Source organism: Lonchura striata, chromosome 4 (assembly GCF_046129695.1).
Source record: "Lonchura striata isolate bLonStr1 chromosome 4, bLonStr1.mat, whole genome shotgun sequence".
NCBI lineage: Eukaryota > Metazoa > Chordata > Aves > Passeriformes > Estrildidae > Lonchura > Lonchura striata.
The window spans coordinates 8,298,321-8,315,858 of NC_134606.1; the positions used below are offsets into that span (position 1 = coordinate 8,298,321).

Genomic DNA, 17,538 nt, shown 5'->3' on the forward strand with positions numbered 1-17,538 from the left:
AGAAGTCCTGCAGTCCTCACCTTCCCCTATCCTCAGTTACCCTTTCTGGCACTACATAATCCCCTCTCACGTCAGCACAGACTGTTTTATTTATTGCTCAGGCCCATCTCAGCTGCCAAGCATTCTCTTGTAGCAGCCAAGGAAGATGGCAAAACTACAGGAGCCCGAAGATGCTGAGACCATCAAGCAGAGGAGTCTGACAGGAAACCACACCTACCCAGAGACAGCAACTGCTACACGTGCCTGTAACAATTTTTGTTACTTGTCTAACCTTGTGAATCTAGGAAGAATTTTCATACTGCATTTAAGATGTGATGGGTGAGGTTTTAATTACACACCAAATTGTTCAAATGTGACCAACTTTTATCAGGAAATTTTAAAAATGAGCAGATACTTGTATTTTTGATCATTTACTGGAAGTTTTGAGGGCAGAGATGTGAACTCAGCACATTGTGTGTGCAGTTGTACAGACTGCAGAGAGCCACACAGCCCACAGGCAGCACTGTGCACTCCTGCCCCAGAGCACAAACACCTTCTGCTCTCCAGCTCTTCTTCTAGAACATCTTTCCAGCAACAGCTGAAATGCTTTCTTTTTATAAAGGCAGGAAGACAGACTAGAATCTTTAATCTCTTATAAACTGCTTAAACAGCTAGTCCTTGAAAACAGTAAAAATGAGAACTGTCAAATCATCATGTTTGATATTTTGCCAGTGAACTGAAGTTGAATATCAATGCATTCTTTACAAAAAAAAAAATTAAGTATACCAGCTTATCTTTTCATACATGAACTCACACCTAATGTATTTAAATACCCATATAATTTTCCATTCTAATTAAATATGCCTATTTCATCCAAAACCTGAAATTACTATTGAAATACATATATATTATCCAAATTTGAAAGCACTCACATTTTGCACTCCAGATTTCATTTCCCTTTTCTTTAAAATTATCAGTTGCATTTTTAGTTTCATAAATGTAAGTAACATGCCATAAATAAAGGAAATATATCTGGGATAAAATTATTTCAGATATATTAATAACTGAGATAGTACATCATCAAGCATGCATTTCAGCCTGCAGCTTTTATCCCATTCAAAAGAATCCCATTAAGCAACAAATGGGAACTGAACTGGCACAGATACAACCTTTATTAGCAGTATTTACTAGCAGTGTTTCCTGTTACTTTTCCAGCTGGAGTGAAAAAGCAGAGAAAATGACTGTACATGGCACATGGCTGGGAACTTGAGAACAAACCCCAATTGCTGCCCATGTGACAAAGCAGAAGAATCCTCTGCTGCTTCAACAAGAAAATAACAAATATATCTTCAATAATGGGGACCACAGGAAAAAAGTGCTGGGGTAATACCCAAAAATTTTAGCATCCATGTAGTGAGGAGGAAGGAAGCACACTGAGGAATTTTAATTCTAGGAACAGAAGACAACAGAAACAACTAACTCAGTTCTAATAAAACAGAGAACTCACTGAGGACACCCAGAGGAAATTGGTCTTTACTCAGTACCTGTCTCCGTTCCCGACGAGACAAAGTGTTTCCGTGCAGGATTCTCCAGAGCATCCTCGCAGCTATTTTTGTGTCAATCCACAGCAATCGAAACCCGTGGTAATAGTGCTTCAGTTCATCCACAATCCTCTGCCCAATAGATTTTTTTACAACTTCCACTTCTGTTGGACTATATACAGGACCTCCTTCTTCCAGCTTCTTGTTTTTGTCCTTTAAGGACTTGAGTGACTTTTCAACTATGGAGTCATCTTGAAGGGGACGTGAAGAATGCCACCACCTAACTGGAAGATACTGGGGACCTAAAACACCCACGGTTGCCAGTGGCGTCCATGAGCCAGAAGAGCTCGTAAGAGTGAAGTGTATTTGCTCAGATCCTTTAGTCCAACAACAATAATGAGCTTTTTTGGAGTAGGCGTAAACAGGAGGGACACTAGTGCAATATTTAAAGTGTACAGTCCTTCAAAAGAAAAAAACATTTAAGAATTAGCAGCAGATCATTGGCTATTTATATATATATATTTACACAGATATTTATGTATTTATAAACCACAAAATTTGAGAAATACCAACTGCATATTTAAGGGGAAATAATTTTTGATTATTAAAACCAATGTCTACATGAAAGGAACATTTGGTTTTACTTTATGACAAAAAAAAAAAAAAAATAACCTGCAGGGAATTTTCCATGATACGACTTTGAAAAGGTAGTTTACTCCAATTAAATAAAAAGCACCCACCACATGTGCTTTCCATTTAGAAAGCTACACTTGAAAACCAATATGTAAATTCATAAGTAACATGAAGTCTCTTCTATTACTTCTCCTGTTTGTGCAAAACACTCGAGACAAAAAAAATGTAAGTTGTATACTTGGGGATAGCTGCTGAGTCAGAGATTTAGTACCAGAGGAATCCAATTTCATTAGAGTTCCTCTCTCACTATCTCCATGCATCCAGTTTTCCTTATTCAGCAGAACCTTTTGTAAACCTTCCATCACGGTACTGAGCTGAGACAGAGAGAACCAACACTCTTCTACCTTGCTCAGAACTTTGTTCTTTTCTTTAATTAAATGTAAGCTGAAGTTAGCAGGGAAGCACTGCTCAAACACCACTAGCACTCCTTATATACACCAAAGAACCACTTGTTACACAAAAGTAGGATTGTACATGCTTTTAATAAAAGATGGGACAAAAATAAAACAGTAGATAAAATATTTCATATAAATGAGGTCCATTAGTGTCCCTCAAACTGAAATACAAGTAGTAAGACATTTACAGGACAGAACCGACTGAGGTGTTTTTTTCATGGATACAGTGTACTACCAAAACAAACTCAGAATGTATTTTTGTCTTCAGTCAATGAACATAAAATAGGTGCAAGTGGCTTTATGGGTCTTAGTAACATTTTAAGGAAAAAAAGGTTTATCATACACTTAAAAATTATAGCCTCACTCAATTTTCAGACAGAAACACTTTTTAAATTTAATTTTTACATGCTCAAATGAGTTTTAATTTACTTAAATGGTTCTGTCTACCCAATGTTATTCAAATAGAGCTTTGTATAAAAAAAAAAAAAAAGATGGAAGTTATTACTTTTTAAAGACACACTATTTTCTAGTTTAAACTGAAGTTTTAGCATCTGACCATTCAGTGGTCAGAGAACTGCTGGGACATATATAATTACACAAAACAGTCTCCTGGCTAGCTAGAAAACTACAGCTTTGCACAGATATTAACTAATAAGAATTGCAGTTTAATTACTTTATGAAAAAAATTTTATCTTCAAAACCAGATTAAAACATCTGCATAAATCAATCCACCCTGACTCCAAGGCATCTCCCAAAAGGAGAGTTCCAGGCCTACAAGCCAAGTTCCACCTACATACATTGACACTCTTCTGCATGCAGAGAGGAAGAAAGCTCTGACAGCAGAACTGGTTCTGAGTCTGCAGGGAATAAAAATATTGCAAGAAACGTGCCTCTCCAAACATACTTTCATAAGAAGGATGTCAGACACACAACTCCTATCCCACCTGTCCTCAGTACTTATCACTAGAATCCCCTGCATTCAGATCTGTGTCATGTGGAGTGTGGGCATTAGTTTGTTATATTTTAAGCCTCAACATTATATTAATAGCAACTTTGGTTAGGGAAAAAAAAACAAAAACAAAAAAACCCTAAACCAAAACAAACAAAAAATCCAACCCCAAACTTTCTCAATAGAATAAGACTTTCTGTCCCAATATTCTGCTGCTCATACCATCAAAGAATCATAGAATGCTTTGGGTTGGAAGGGGCCTAAAGACCACACAGTTCCAAGTCCCCTGCCCCAAGGCAGGGACACCTTGCACTTTACCAGGTTGCTCAGAGCCTTGCTCAGAGCCCCATCCAGGCTGGCCTTGAACACTTCCATGGATGGAGCATCCACAAATTCTCTCAGCAACCTGTTTCAGTGCCTCACCAGCACAGAGCAAAGAATTTTTTCCTTATATCTAATCTAAACCTACTTTCTTTCATTTAAAGCTGTTCCCCCTTGCCTTGTCACTCCATTCCATTGACTAAAGTCCCTCTTCAGCTCCCTTGGAACCCATTTAGTACTGGAAGGTGCTGCAAGGCTTCTCTGGAGCCTTCTCTTCTCCATGCTGAAGAACCCCAAATTTCTCAGTCTGCCTTCATTGGAGAGGTGCTCTAGCCTAACAGGTTTTAAACCATAATTTTCCAGCTTCCTAAAAAAGGTCTTATACACTAACATGCTAAAAATAGATACTTGAAAAGGTTTTATGTATTAAAAATTAATCATCATTAATTCTACAGGAAGTGATATGGAACTAACATGTCTAAAAAAGAATTGGTTTGTTTTGTATTAGAGGGTTGTGTCTAGAGACACATCCTTATGTTAAAATGAAAACTCAGGAAATCAAAGAATAGTCCCTGTATCCTGAGCAGTTAGTTTATAAATGAACTACAGAACAGTATGGCAACATTCCAAGGAAAGGTGTTAGGAAATTCTTATCTACAAGTATGTCTCGTGAGCCAAGTCAGGAACAGAGAATGGATTCTGCCAATATTCAACTCCTTCAGCTCCATAAGGAGACACAACAGTTGGATTTGTTTTCAGAAGAGGATGCCATCATCCAAGGCTGCAACATACAATAAACTCCTTTCTTTGGTTTAACAGAGATCCCACACAGATGCTCTACATTCTTATCTGTCAGCTGTGATTTTCAACTAGCTGCAACTGAATGTTTCCTCTATGGAACTCCATGGAGAAAGTGTGCAAAAAGCTTATCAGATCCTGTTATGACACCTGGAATCACCTAAGATAGACATTAATATTCTACTGCTTTCACAACAGAAGTAAAACAAAACAGAGGAAGTAGGCAAAAAGGGGAAGATTTCACTTTCTTTCTCCCACACACAACCAACCAGGTGAAACAAGTAAGACTCAAGCTTCCTTTAATCTGTCATTAACACAAGATGGAGCTAACATTTTAGCACTTTGTCTAGATTTCAACCTACATTCTATGACATTATACTAACTGATAGCTCAGAAAAATGTTCATATTTACTCACAGTTTGTTTGCCAGCCTCAGGGATGTACAGCTAAGACACACCCGATCTCCCAGGTTACCTAGAAAAATACCAATAATTAGCAGCAATTCTGAAATTCAGGAGAACATTTATCCATTTAGTGAACTGCACACAAATATAAGAGTAATAAGATTGATCTTTACATAGAAATGGCTACTTCTGAATGCACAGAAAAGATGTTGCTTAACACAGAGTTGAACTCTGTGGATGTGTGAGGTTGGTTTGCTTTTCTTCAACTATCTGAAGGTTTCCAAGTCACTCAGGCAAGAAACTATATTGCAGAGGAAATTCACTGAAAGCAAATGTAATTTTTTAACAGCTCTATAACAACAGAGTATCAGATTATCCAAATGGAGCCCCTGCCAAGTGTTTAGGATTAAAATGGCTTTTTGTTTTGTTTTAAGCTAAACAAATAAAACATAAGCAAGAAACTGAAGAGGCTTCACTAGAGAGATGGAACCATGACACTGTTTCAATATATTGCTGCCCATTTTGATTAGCACCTGGTAAAAATAGCTCTACCCCATGATCTCTCTGCAAAGGAGAGATACAAATTGTCTTGAAGGGAGGGGTGAGAGCCTGATCCAAAACATGTGGAAAGTTAACTTTCCAGAAAACACTGTATCCCTCAACATTAATTTACTTGAAACACTATATCAGAATCAGTCCTAATAAAGCCCAAAAGAAGGGCTGACACCTATAGACAAGCACCCTCTATCCAAGTACACAAGACAAACAGCATCCATTCTGGAAATAAATTGAGAAATCATCAAATCATAAATCATCTAAGTCACATGCTGCAGTAAAGGGTTGTGTCTGAAAGTCTTCCAACCACAGAAGAAGCATAAACAACATAAAATGCTACCAATCTACAATCACTGAAAGTTATCCCTGATCCCACTAGAAAGGAATTAATCTTCCTAAAGCAACTTAAAAAAATAAATCTTGTATTCACACCTTGCTACAGTAACTCAATAGGTACCTACTGCCAAGAGCAAAAAGACTTCTGGACAGATCATAAAAAAAAAATCACACAAGCAAGACTTCAAACATGTTGACTCTTTTTGGCCAATCTTTTCAGAATTCACTGTAACCAAAATAAAATTGGAAGGCTGGATGGAGTAGGCATACTGTAGTTTGTTTCTCCCACCTGGAACCTAGCACTTCTGGTGAATCCTAAGAGACAGCAGGATACAAAGGTCATTTGAGTGGTCCATGGTACCCCTTCCTACCACCAAAACCAAGACAGAGCCTATGACAGAACCTAAAATAGACACCTGTATCATCTATGAGATGTATCACCTGTATGACACAGGTGAGAAAACACAGCATCCAATGCTGATGTCCAAAAGCCCTCCCCAACAAAATACCCTAATTATTTGGGGAAAATAGATGCTGCCAAAATCAGATGGGACAATCGGAAGGTATACAAGATAAGTCAACTTATCCGAGGAAAATCTTGATAATCAAGTCATGTCCCAGGCTCTGAAGAAATTACAACAAAAGCTGTGGCATTATCAAGTCAAAGGATTTACCAACGTCAAGTTGTATCAAATTCTAACACTCACTGCCATGGCAAATGGAGCCAGGGAAAACTTGTCTCTGGCTCAAAAAGCAAGTCCTGAGAATTTGTGATACTCTCCAATATTTACAGAAAGAACAGTAGCTAAATTACTTAACCCAAGAGGCCATGCCAGAAGGACATCCCTGACCTCAAGGAGCAGCTGAGCAAAGCAGAGAAGTACTGGAGAGATAAGTCACAGCACAGTAATCTGTCTCATCCAAGTGCCAGGAAGCCCATAAAGCCTTACATGCTTAAAGCAAGGGTCCTAACTAGGAGAGCACATTGCCTGCTATGGACAGTGTCCCTAGAACTAGGAGGGATGAAACTGGCTTGGAGTTTCTTAGATAAAACTTTATAGCAGCAAGTCACTTTCACTTCACTTACCTTCTTCCCAACCAGGCTCATTAAATGTTAAGGAAGGGGTCAAAGAACAAAATTCCAAGGTTACCATATGAAAACATGCTAAGTTCATTGTTGTACAGCATGTTCAGAGTGTGAACAGGCTAACAGAAAATGTGAATTCCAGCTTTGCCAGATCTGATAAGAGCTCTTTAGGTTTTGAAGTGTTTCTTATAACCATGTACCTAGGAGTAAACCAGCCCTGAAATAAAATATATACTTCCTTCAAAAAGGGGCAAAGTCCATAATCCTTGCTTCTGGGATAATACAGATATCCAAAAGCATCTGAATAAGGTGAATGTTGCTGAACCATACTCACTACTGCTTCTTAAGAAACCTACATTGGCTTAAAGAAAAGAAGGGCAGTAGTGCTCGAGAAGCTGTATGTCAACATGTTCTTCATGGAAAAGTAGTCATAGGAAACTTTATGCTTGAACTTAATGAAGCATCAAACCCAAAGTTTTTAATGTAGAATAGCCATACTGTTACTAAGTTTAGAATTTTTAAAAATAAAATGCTATCATGAAGTCCCTAGAGAAGTGTAAGCTTGCAGTACTTAACAGTCTGATCTTCACAGGAATAACATTTAGGATTCTTAGAAGCACTTAGCTTTAACTTAATCTTAGACTACTTACACGCACAGCAAAGAAGATGAGCTAAGTAAAGCAAAACAATACAAAAAAATACAACATACAAGAATGTGTTAATAATAGATTAACACCCCAAATGTAAGTATTAGTTGTATCATAACCACAGTGCACCACAGCACACTAATTATTAGATTCTATCACAGCATTTCAGCCTAGGTTGTCTAAGATTTATAACAACCAAAATTGCAGCGATCATTAGCAGTACTTTTTACGCTATGCCACAAGAATAATCAAAGCTCCCATCTAATTTGAAGGTACAAGGATGTGCTTTTCCCCCATTTTAAACAAATTGGGTGGTTAGGATACCCCAGTTTTTGTTCAGGACACTGTCCAGGCTTAACCTAAATAATGACTCTGCAACAGTAGCTCACAAAACCCATCAGTGAGAGGAAGATTCCACACTTGAGTGACTATTGGTAAGCAAGAGGACAGCTGTTCTTTGCAATGAACAAGCATCCCTACAGCTCATCATGGATGTGAGCGTGCAGCTGCCTTGCTCTCAGTGACAGCACTCCCATGACAAGTCGAGGCCCTGTGTCAGGGACAGCAATTCCTCCTTCGCCCCCTGCCATTCCAGCTCAGGGCCCTGTGTCAGGGACAGCAATTCCTCCTTCGCCCCCTGCCATTCCAGCTCAGGGCCCTGTGTCAGGGACAGCAATTCCTCCTTCGCCCCCTGCCATTCCAGCTCAGGGCCCTGTGTCAGGGACAGCAATTCCTCCTTCGCCCCCTGCCATTCCAGCTCAGGGCCCTGTGTCAGGGACAGCAATTCCTCCTTCGCCCCCTGCCATTCCAGCTCAGGGCCCTGTGTCAGGGACAGCAATTCCTCCTTCACCCCTGCCATTCCAGCTCAGGGCCCTGTGTCAGGGACAGCAATTCCACGTTCACCCCTGCCATTCCAGCTCAGGGCCCTGTGTCAGGGACAGCAATTCCTCCTTCGCCCCCTGCCATTCCAGCTCAGGGCCCTGTGTCAGGGACAGCAATTCCTCCTTCGCCCCCTGCCATTCCAGCTCAGGGCCCTGTGTCAGGGACAGCAATTCCTCCTTCGCCCCTGCCATTCCAACTCAGGATGTAAAGAGCAGCCACAGGCCTCGCGTACCTCACAAGTTATCAATTGTTTCATATCACAAACCTTCAGCAATCAGAGATATTTAAACTGCCAAATTATCTTCACTATTAATCATTATCACACAATGTGCTTCCTTTTCATCTTCACAAGTTTTCAAAGCCACTTGGAAAAAGGCAAATTCATGTTTTGTCCCTAACATAAGACTATGAAAACACCCCCTTGTGCTTTCATAGAGAGAATAAGCACATGCCTAGTGACAACCCCACTTCGCAGCCAAGCCACGCCGAGATCAAGGCAGTCAGGACCGAGACGTAGTAACGCGTTCCTGCACTTTAACAAAAAACACGTGTTCCTCCGTTGCCCAGCCAGCCGGCATCCAGGAGACACGCGTGTCCCACCGCCCCTAGGGTAAGCCATCCCCTCCAGCCAGGCTGCCGCGGAAGCACATGGAGGAGGCCGCGGCCGCCGGCGCCCAGCGTGGGCCGGGCCGGGAGCAGCGCCAGCCCCGGCAGACGGAGCGGCGGGGACTCGGCCGCGGCCCTCCCCTCCCGCAGCGGCCTCTCCGCCCCCGCCCGGAGCCCCCGGCCGCCCCCGGCCGCCCTCCCTCCCTGCTGCCCTCCCGGCCAGGCCCGCGGGCCGCAGCCGGCGGGCGGCCCGCGGGGAGCCTCACCGGGCTGCGGCGGGCGGCGCAGCGCTCGGGGCAGGCGGCAGGCGCGCCGCCCGCAGCTCTGCAGCAGCATGGACGCCATAGCGGCGCTCGGTGGGCCGGCGGGCGGCTCCGGCCCCGCTCCTGTCCCGCCGCCCGGGCCGCGGCGATCCCCAGACGCCCAGCAGCGCCCGGAGCCGCGTTCGCCCGGCACCGCCCCGCAGCGCCGGGCACGCCGGGAGCCGTAGTCCGGGAGCGCACGGTGAGAGCGGCGATGGCGGCGGGGATGGCGTCACCACGGGGCGGGCGCGGCTGCGGCTCTTGCCCGCAGCCGCCCGAGGGGAGCGGCAGGAGCTGCGGTGGCGCTGGGGGCTGTGCCTGTGCTGGGGTTTCTTTCTCCGAGCGTGGCTCGCTTGCAGCCCCCGGTCCCCGCCCCGCCGGGAAGGCCACGGGCCGTGCCCGCTGTGGAGGGCTGGCGCCGGTGCCGCACGGAGCCGCCCCGGGCGCCGTGGCCACACATAACCCCGGCGCAAAGTACAGCGCTCCAGCGGCGCACGGTGCCTTCCTCCTTGGCAGAGGTTGGGTTGGATGATGCCCAGAGGTCCCTTCTAGCCATGAGGACCCGACCCGGTGATCCTGCGGTGGGTGCGGCCGTGCTCCTGCACGCCAAGGTTGGCGGCAGGCGTTCTGCTGCACACACGTGTTTGCTTGTGGATCTCGGGATGTGACAGAAAAAAATGGCTTTCTGGTGGAGCTGCGATGGTTTTGATAGGAAATAGCACATAAATCGGTCGTTGGTTAGATGTGCCACACTAGTGCTGGTTGATAGTTGGACTATAAACTGCATGATATTCTTCACATGCTAGCAGAGTCCTGGCCAGCAGTAGGATCTCTTATCAAATACTTCAGTACTCAGTTAATGCAGTATTATGTGGTACTTTCTTTATTTTTAACTGTATTGACAGATGCAGTGAAAAATGAGAATCAAACTGCAGAAATTATTAATTTAATCCGAGAATAGTGACAATTTTACAAACTGCGTACGTGAGGTTTGGGTGTTAATGCCTTCCTTATTCCAGAAAAAATGGGGGAAGAGCTGCTGGGACTGTCTGTGGACAAGATGGCTGCCAGCCCTGCCAACAAGATGGCTGCCCCAAGGACAGGGCTCCAGGGGCACGAGGGAGCTGTGGCATCAGACCTCTCTGACTCACAGGTAACTCACAACACCAGGCACTTGCTCACCTCTACACCTGCCTCAACCCCAAAGAAAATACATGTTACTTAACCTGATATATATAAGGGGTAGCAGAAGCGTTCAGGTTTGACCCAAAACGTGACTGAAAACAGTGCCTCATAGCAATAAAAAGCAAGTGAGTTTGCAGTTTATCTCTTCATGCTTAGGACTAGGCAAATGCAGGAAATTAGTTGGTAATTTTATGGAGTTCTTTTATTTATTTAAAGAAAATGTTCAGGGTTTCTCCGAAGTACAAAAAATTTTAGATAAAATTTGTATTACTTATATTTTAAATTCAAAAGTATTCGTGAAGATGGAATATGTGATTGTCTGAACATTAAAAAAATCACAACACTTTTCTCACTATGGCTAAAGAAATGCTAGTGTTGTTTACATGTAGTGATAATTAACAAATTAATGGGTATTACTATTTATATCCTTATTAGAGCTGCTTTAAAATGTTAGGCTCTCAAATGGACTGCAAGATTTTTTAGCCAGCTATGTTTTTTTACAAGTATTTAAATACGTACTGCATTTAAATGGTTAAAATTATTTAAAATGTGCAACTTGACAATAGTGCTTTACATTAATGGCATGAAAAAAACCAACCAAACAACATCTTCCCAATCTACACATCTCTCACTAGACTGCGTTTGTATCTTTCTCTTGTTATTCTTTTTTTCTTTCTGGTTGGCTGATAACAAAACCAAATGAAATGGAGCAATTAATGGCAGTTCCTCTAACAAAGCTGCTTAATTATGTAGAAACATTATATGAAGCCTATACAAGAAGAATAATATGCTCTGAAGTCATTAAACTATTGACAAGAGGTTTCAGACAGCAAACAGATGATTACAGAGGTCTCAATACATTTATGCAGACAAGTAAGCAGCCTTTCAATAGTTTCATTAAATTCATTAGTATTCAGGGTGGCAGACAATGTAGATGCATGGGTCTTTTCAGAGCTGAATTCGTTATGTTTTTGTACAGTCTTTTGTTCCAGATTTGTTTATACCTGGAAGTTACAGGGTTTGCTACTGTATATGAAAAGGATTGATTATACACTCTGTGAAAATTTCCCAAATAGATACAGTTTAAAAATACTAATTTATTGTGTTCCTTTAGCAAGTATTGTGAAGTAATGCTTAAGACAACACTAAGAATTTAAAATCTTCAAGTATTTGTACAAATTGCTCCCACAGAAAAAAACTGAGTGACTATAGGAGGCACATGGGGTTTCCACAGGAGTCAGTTTTTGTTTTAAAGAAAAACATCTTCTACTCCAGCCAGAGCAACAGCCTGTGAGCTCACAGAGAAAACACTCATCCCCAGAATATAACACAATACACATAGTTACTAGGGTTTTGGGGTTTTGTAAAAAAAAAAAAAAAAAATGAACTGCTACATAGCCATTTTAGATCTGGTTCTTAAAGCAACCATGTTGTCTGGAAAAGTTGTCAGCCATCTTGCTGAAAAATCTGTTTTCCAGCAGGAATAGGATAAGAGAGACTAAAAGGAAGAAATACAAAGCCTTCTTTCTAGATGGATATAATAGGGATCTGAGAATCATTAAAATAAATGCAATATTTGAACAAAACGAAGATTATTATTTCATGTTAAATGTCTCTTTTTTCCCCTGGATATTAAATAGAAGCAAAAGCAAGGCAGGAGTTGTCTAAGCCAATTCAAAACGACCTCCAAATAAAAAGAAAATGTTCGTGGTTGTTACAGGATGTGTGAATACTGAAATATGTATTTTATTGCTGTATGAGCAGAGCCCAGTGATATCACAAAGCCAGGACTGTTTCACTTGTCTGAAGGAGGTATGGTGCATAAGACCTATAAAAGCACAGAACAACCCTAGGGCTCTGCACTGATTGCACAGACATGACAAAGGAGCAGATGAATCTATAATTCTTATTGAGGAAGTTTAGAAATCTAGAAATTAGGGGGCAAATGTTTATATGAACAAGGAGGAGAACTGTAAGTCAGTCACCCCTCCCCTGAAGACATGGCCCGGGAAGCTCTCCTGCATCCCACTGATGTTTTTGAGGATTCATAGCAGCTCCCCCCACTCCCAGCCTGAGGTGCCCTGTAGCTTGTGACAGTGGCTGTGTGACAGGACCAAATCTGTGACACTCGTGCCAGAGACACAGACACGGCCTGGGTTCCCCAGTACGCCCTGAGGACAAACGGAGCTGGCAGGAAGGGCCGGGAAGATGGGATTCAGGACATGGAGGGGGAGGGATGCAGTGTTTAATACTCTGGGCTCTAAGTGGGAGGAGGTGGGGGCGTAATTAACATCTGATGAGCTGGGAGTTACCTTTGCCATTTCACTGCTGCAACATCGTGTTTGTGTACACAGTGTGACTCGATAAGCTACGTATCAGTACAGGTCCATTGCCAGTCCCTAAGAGTAGAATTATGCTTTTAGGCTGTAGAATCTGTTTCCATGGAAACCTCCAGGTTGTCTCCTTGAATAGGTTGAACAAAAAGGGATTAACCTCATCTTTATTCACCAGTGTTAAGCGTAAATGTGAAGAAAAAGGGGGAAAAAAAGACGTTACTGTGTAGCAAGTTGCATTAAGTTTCTACTCCAGGGAGAAAACCAACGGATTATTAGTAGTTTTTTTTTTTAAAATACTTCCATTCATTATCAGGGATTTTTAGGAGAGATTCATGGGACACTGAAGCCTGTTGCTCTGTCAATGTTACACCCAAAGGTAAAAGTTCAAGTGGTGGCTGGATTACAGATTTGCTGCATGTACGTCCAGGTCACAAGTTCACTTCTGTCTGTAAATGTGCCAAAAATAAGCAGCACTGGCTACACATTAGCACAGAAACAGGCTGCCCTGGGTGCCTATTCAAACACTGCCCTGAAAAACCATGCAGAGAGTGCCTGGATGGCAATAATGTGCTGCAAACAGTCATTCCCCATCCAAGGATAATTAGCTACCTGCTCAAATTCAAGTCAAAAAGTGGTATTTTAAAAGATTGCATAGGCTTGACCCAAATTAGCAGCACAAAATGCCATACAAATAACATATTAGGTTGTCATTAGTTAAATTTGGCATGCAGGTGGGCAAGAGCACAGCCAGGGGAGCAGAAACAGGTAATTTTGAAAATCTTTCCAAATTGAGGGAAAAGCATTTGCAGTTCAGAATGAAAACCACCGAGGTTCTCCCTTTTCCCAGCAGATGGAGCTTATGTGAAACAGGAGAAGCTGCACAAAGAGAGATTGGGGCACTGGAGGAACACATGGGGATAAATCCACAAGGTTCTGGCCAAGGCAGGATCAAGCAGAGGGAGGGCAAGCAGTGTTCAGGCTATGTGCACAACCAAAAAAATAGGTGAATGTAGCTATAAAAAGCAAATTGATTTAGACTTTGAGAACTGCAGAGAGAGGGGGGAAAAAAAGGAGTCTCTAGTGTTACAAACACACCTGTTAGCTCCAGCTGATATGAGAAAGACTGAGATTTTGCTGCAGAATCATCAGTGCTGTATTTAAGTAACCTGTTGTGTCTCCAAATGAATCAGTTTGATTTTATGAATGACAGGCTCTAAAACTATGCATTTAGAGTTATTATTGGTCTCCAGGATTTTTTAGGCTGTAGTGTTTGCAAGTTCCTGTCTGTAATCAGAAATGCAGAAAGCCAACAATCTTATGTCATTATCTGCCTCTCAGAGTTAGGTCTTTAAGAAAACACTAAATGTTGTGTTACCATCAATAAAAGCCCTAAATCTGCCACCACTGCTTTTATGTACCCATCAGAAAGCAAGACAGGAAATGCATGCAAGAGGCTCTCTTCCACCCCATCCCAGATTTTGTAGACCTGTTCCTGCATTTCTTGTATATCACAAAATTCTTGGTGAAGTCAAGCAGTGTTATAGGAGTACTGGAAAGACAGGAGGTCCCTGCAAAACAGATACCTTTCAGTCTGTGTCCATTAAAGAAACAGCAGAAGGTTAGCACACCATTTTAAGAGAATTTTTACCTTTGTATTCTAAAAAGGAGAAAAATGTGCTACTTCCAAGGACCATTTTAATGGCAGCAATGTAACTTTAGCAATTTTGCAAGGCTGAGGCTTTTTATGGTAAGTACTGGTTTGGAGGGGAGCAGGTTACAGCCAGCACATGCACACAGCTGTATATGACTTGGTGCAGGCAAAATGCAGCATTGTCCCGTTATCCCAATGGCATATTTGTGTTTTCTCAGCCTTAGAGGAGGTGAGCAGAGCTAAGCATTTCTGTTAAAAGAGAAAATGAAAAATATTGAAGATGGATATGTTCGTTTGCTGAAGCCTGATGCTTAAAATTCCTGTGTAGAATTTAGCCCCCTTGGGCCTCTGCTGTCATTACCTCTTTCTTGCTGGTTTTGCTGATGATCTTATCAGTCCTGGCTCATATTTTCCCTTACATTCAGCCTGAATAACCCTACCAGAATGTGTCTTTCCAACCTTTGAATTCACTCTCTCTTATTTACCTTTCAGCTTTAAACCTTCTACCTCTCATAATCCAGACCAAGCCTGTAACACAGATCTCACACTTTTTCATCCTGTTCTCCTTGACCTGACTGACACTCCTATCTTCTGTGCTGCTGTACAATGACCTCCCCATTCCAGCATGCAAGCCCACAGACCCTCCTTTATTCAAGTCAAAGAGCTGCTTTTCTCAAGAGGCCTCCCCACAGAGATAATGAAAAGCAGATTAAGAGATTTTAAAAAGGAGTTGGTTCCTTTGGAATGGTCAGTGCACTTTCTCTTTCTACAACCATCCTCTATACTGTAAATTTTCCAAATCAGTGTTTGTCTGTATCTCTGCACCTTGACCTCAGCAGGACCTAAGCTGTTGGGCCCCAATTCTAACAGGCATATGCATGCCATGTCCCTTTACTATCAGAGGCATTCACACAGAGTGGTAAAGGATCAGTGCAGTTATGTACTTGTAACATCAAATCCTATTTCGTGCCAGATAGCATCATAAAAGTCTTGGACAGAGATAAAAATTAACATTTTCATCTTTATTTTTGTGAGACAGAAAGAATGGTAATCTCCAAGTCAAGTGAAATGGCAGATCTGTTGACAACACTTGATTTGTAGCTATATGAGAATCTTGAGGGGAAATACCTGTTAAAATGTGATGTGAAGCTATAGAAATACAACAAAGAGCCATCAGCACAAGTACATCCCAGTGGTGCTTTGCCAGTATCCTGCCTTTTTCTTGTGCGGCTGAATTTCAGGCACCAGAAACAGAAGACGCTTTGTCTGGGCTTTCCCATGTAATCAGCAACCTCTCTCCAGCCTGTCTTAGGCCTCTATTCACTTTATTATTATTATAGTATCCCCTAGAGACAGACTTGGGAGGCATTCACCCCAAAACATCCTGTTACCTTCAAGCAATTAGGTATTTTCTCAGTAACACGTTATATGCTTTAATCCAGGTTGCATGTGTGTATAAAGCGTGGCTAACAAGTCATGTATGTAAGAAAATACAAAGTTGACATAAAAGAGCTTTACCATTGCATTTGATCAGTATCCAGGGGAAGTGCAGTCCCCCAGAGCAGGCGCTCTCCTCTGAAAACAATTTCAAGAGGGAGTTTTGTGTACAAACAAGTCTTAGCTGGGGTCTACAGATACCTAGCAGTTCATCAGCTGGATAGAGCGAGAGGAGCTCATTGAGACTAATCTGCAGCAGGTAAAAGTGAGCCATCCAGCCTGCTCATCAGTCAGGGCGGCAAGCCTCACACTCATTCCTATATGACACACATCAGTCATTTTCTTTTCTAATCACTAATCCAACAGTTGAAAAAGGAAATATGCCCAACAGATATCAACAATAAGCTGGCTTAGCCAGCAGAGCTTCCCTGTTGTGCCAAGGGAACAACGTTCTCCCCTCTGCGAGGCCTCTCCTCCCAGGAACAGACATCTAACTCTCCCTGAGCGGGAAGCCTCTTTCAGCATGCCAGCTGGGAATCAGGGCCCTGGGCACAATCCCAGCACCTGTGCCTAGTTTTCTTATAGAGCACAGCCAGCTGCTCTGCTAGGTCTGCAAATGTCCTATATACCCTATTTCTTTTCTGTGGATTGCTTTGGATAAGCAACGCAAATGTCTTTCTTTTATTTGGATTTTTGCAAATTCATTGCTTTACATTTACCTTTACCTGATTTGTTTAAGGATCATATCAGGCCACTGCTAACTGAAGTCATGCCATGTTTTTAATAATTATTAAACCAGGGTTATTGAATCAGTAGTACCCAGAACCCCCTGTATTTTTGAGGGAATTTGAAGGTAAGCAGGATGTAATCACAGGCCACTTAGGAAACTGTGACATGGAGTCTGGGAGGAAGAGGTGTTTTTGATGGCTGGTGTTTGTCAGCAAACTTTTCTGGCATTGCACATGGTAGCAGAGACTATATTTGACCCAAGGGTTCACAGGCATTAGATAATTGTTTTGGCTCTTACTTAGTTCATGGTATTTTAGACTAGTCATTTCTATCTGTGACACCAAACTATCAACTGCAAACTTCCTGTGTGGAAATAATTATGCATCTTTTCCAAGTTCACATTATGTTCTCCTGTATACAACAGTTCTTAAGCACAAAGGCAAGGTTAGGCTTAAGACCACTTTCACTGCTCAGAGCTTGATTCTGAAAAGACTTCATATTATTCAAAAATCCTAGTATAAGTGGAGCCAGAGTGGGGTTAGAATTCTGCACTGCAACAGGAAGGGGATATACAGAGGTCTGGAAAATAATGAAGGTGGGAGGAAAGTGAATAAAAAATGGTTTTTATTGCTGCTCATAAATGCCATATTAATTAAACCAGTTTATCTGGGAGCAGGGTTTAAAAAAGAACAGAAGGAAATATAT

The 17,538-nt window shown here is 42.1% G+C and overlaps 2 protein-coding genes across 3 annotated transcripts in view; one reads left to right on the forward strand and one right to left on the reverse strand.

Annotated features, from left to right (window-relative positions):
- LETM1 (leucine zipper and EF-hand containing transmembrane protein 1) overlaps positions 1–9,580 on the reverse strand; it is a 29,261-nt gene extending 19,681 nt beyond the window's left edge. Inside the window, exons 1-3 of the mRNA XM_077782720.1 lie at positions 9,460–9,580; positions 5,093–5,150; positions 1,524–1,980 (exon numbers count right to left, since the gene is read on the reverse strand). Coding sequence (XP_077638846.1) covers positions 1,524–1,980; positions 5,093–5,150; positions 9,460–9,538 — 594 coding nt within the window. The 5' untranslated portion in view covers positions 9,539–9,580. The remainder of the gene's footprint in view (positions 1–1,523; positions 1,981–5,092; positions 5,151–9,459) is intronic.
- Positions 9,581–17,538, forward strand: part of NSD2 (nuclear receptor binding SET domain protein 2) — a 95,857-nt gene continuing 87,899 nt past the window's right edge. For both annotated transcript variants that reach the window (XM_077782714.1, XM_077782715.1), the window contains exons 1-2: positions 9,581–9,697; positions 10,515–10,648. The gene's annotated coding sequence lies outside the window, so the exon portion shown is untranslated. The remainder of the gene's footprint in view (positions 9,698–10,514; positions 10,649–17,538) is intronic.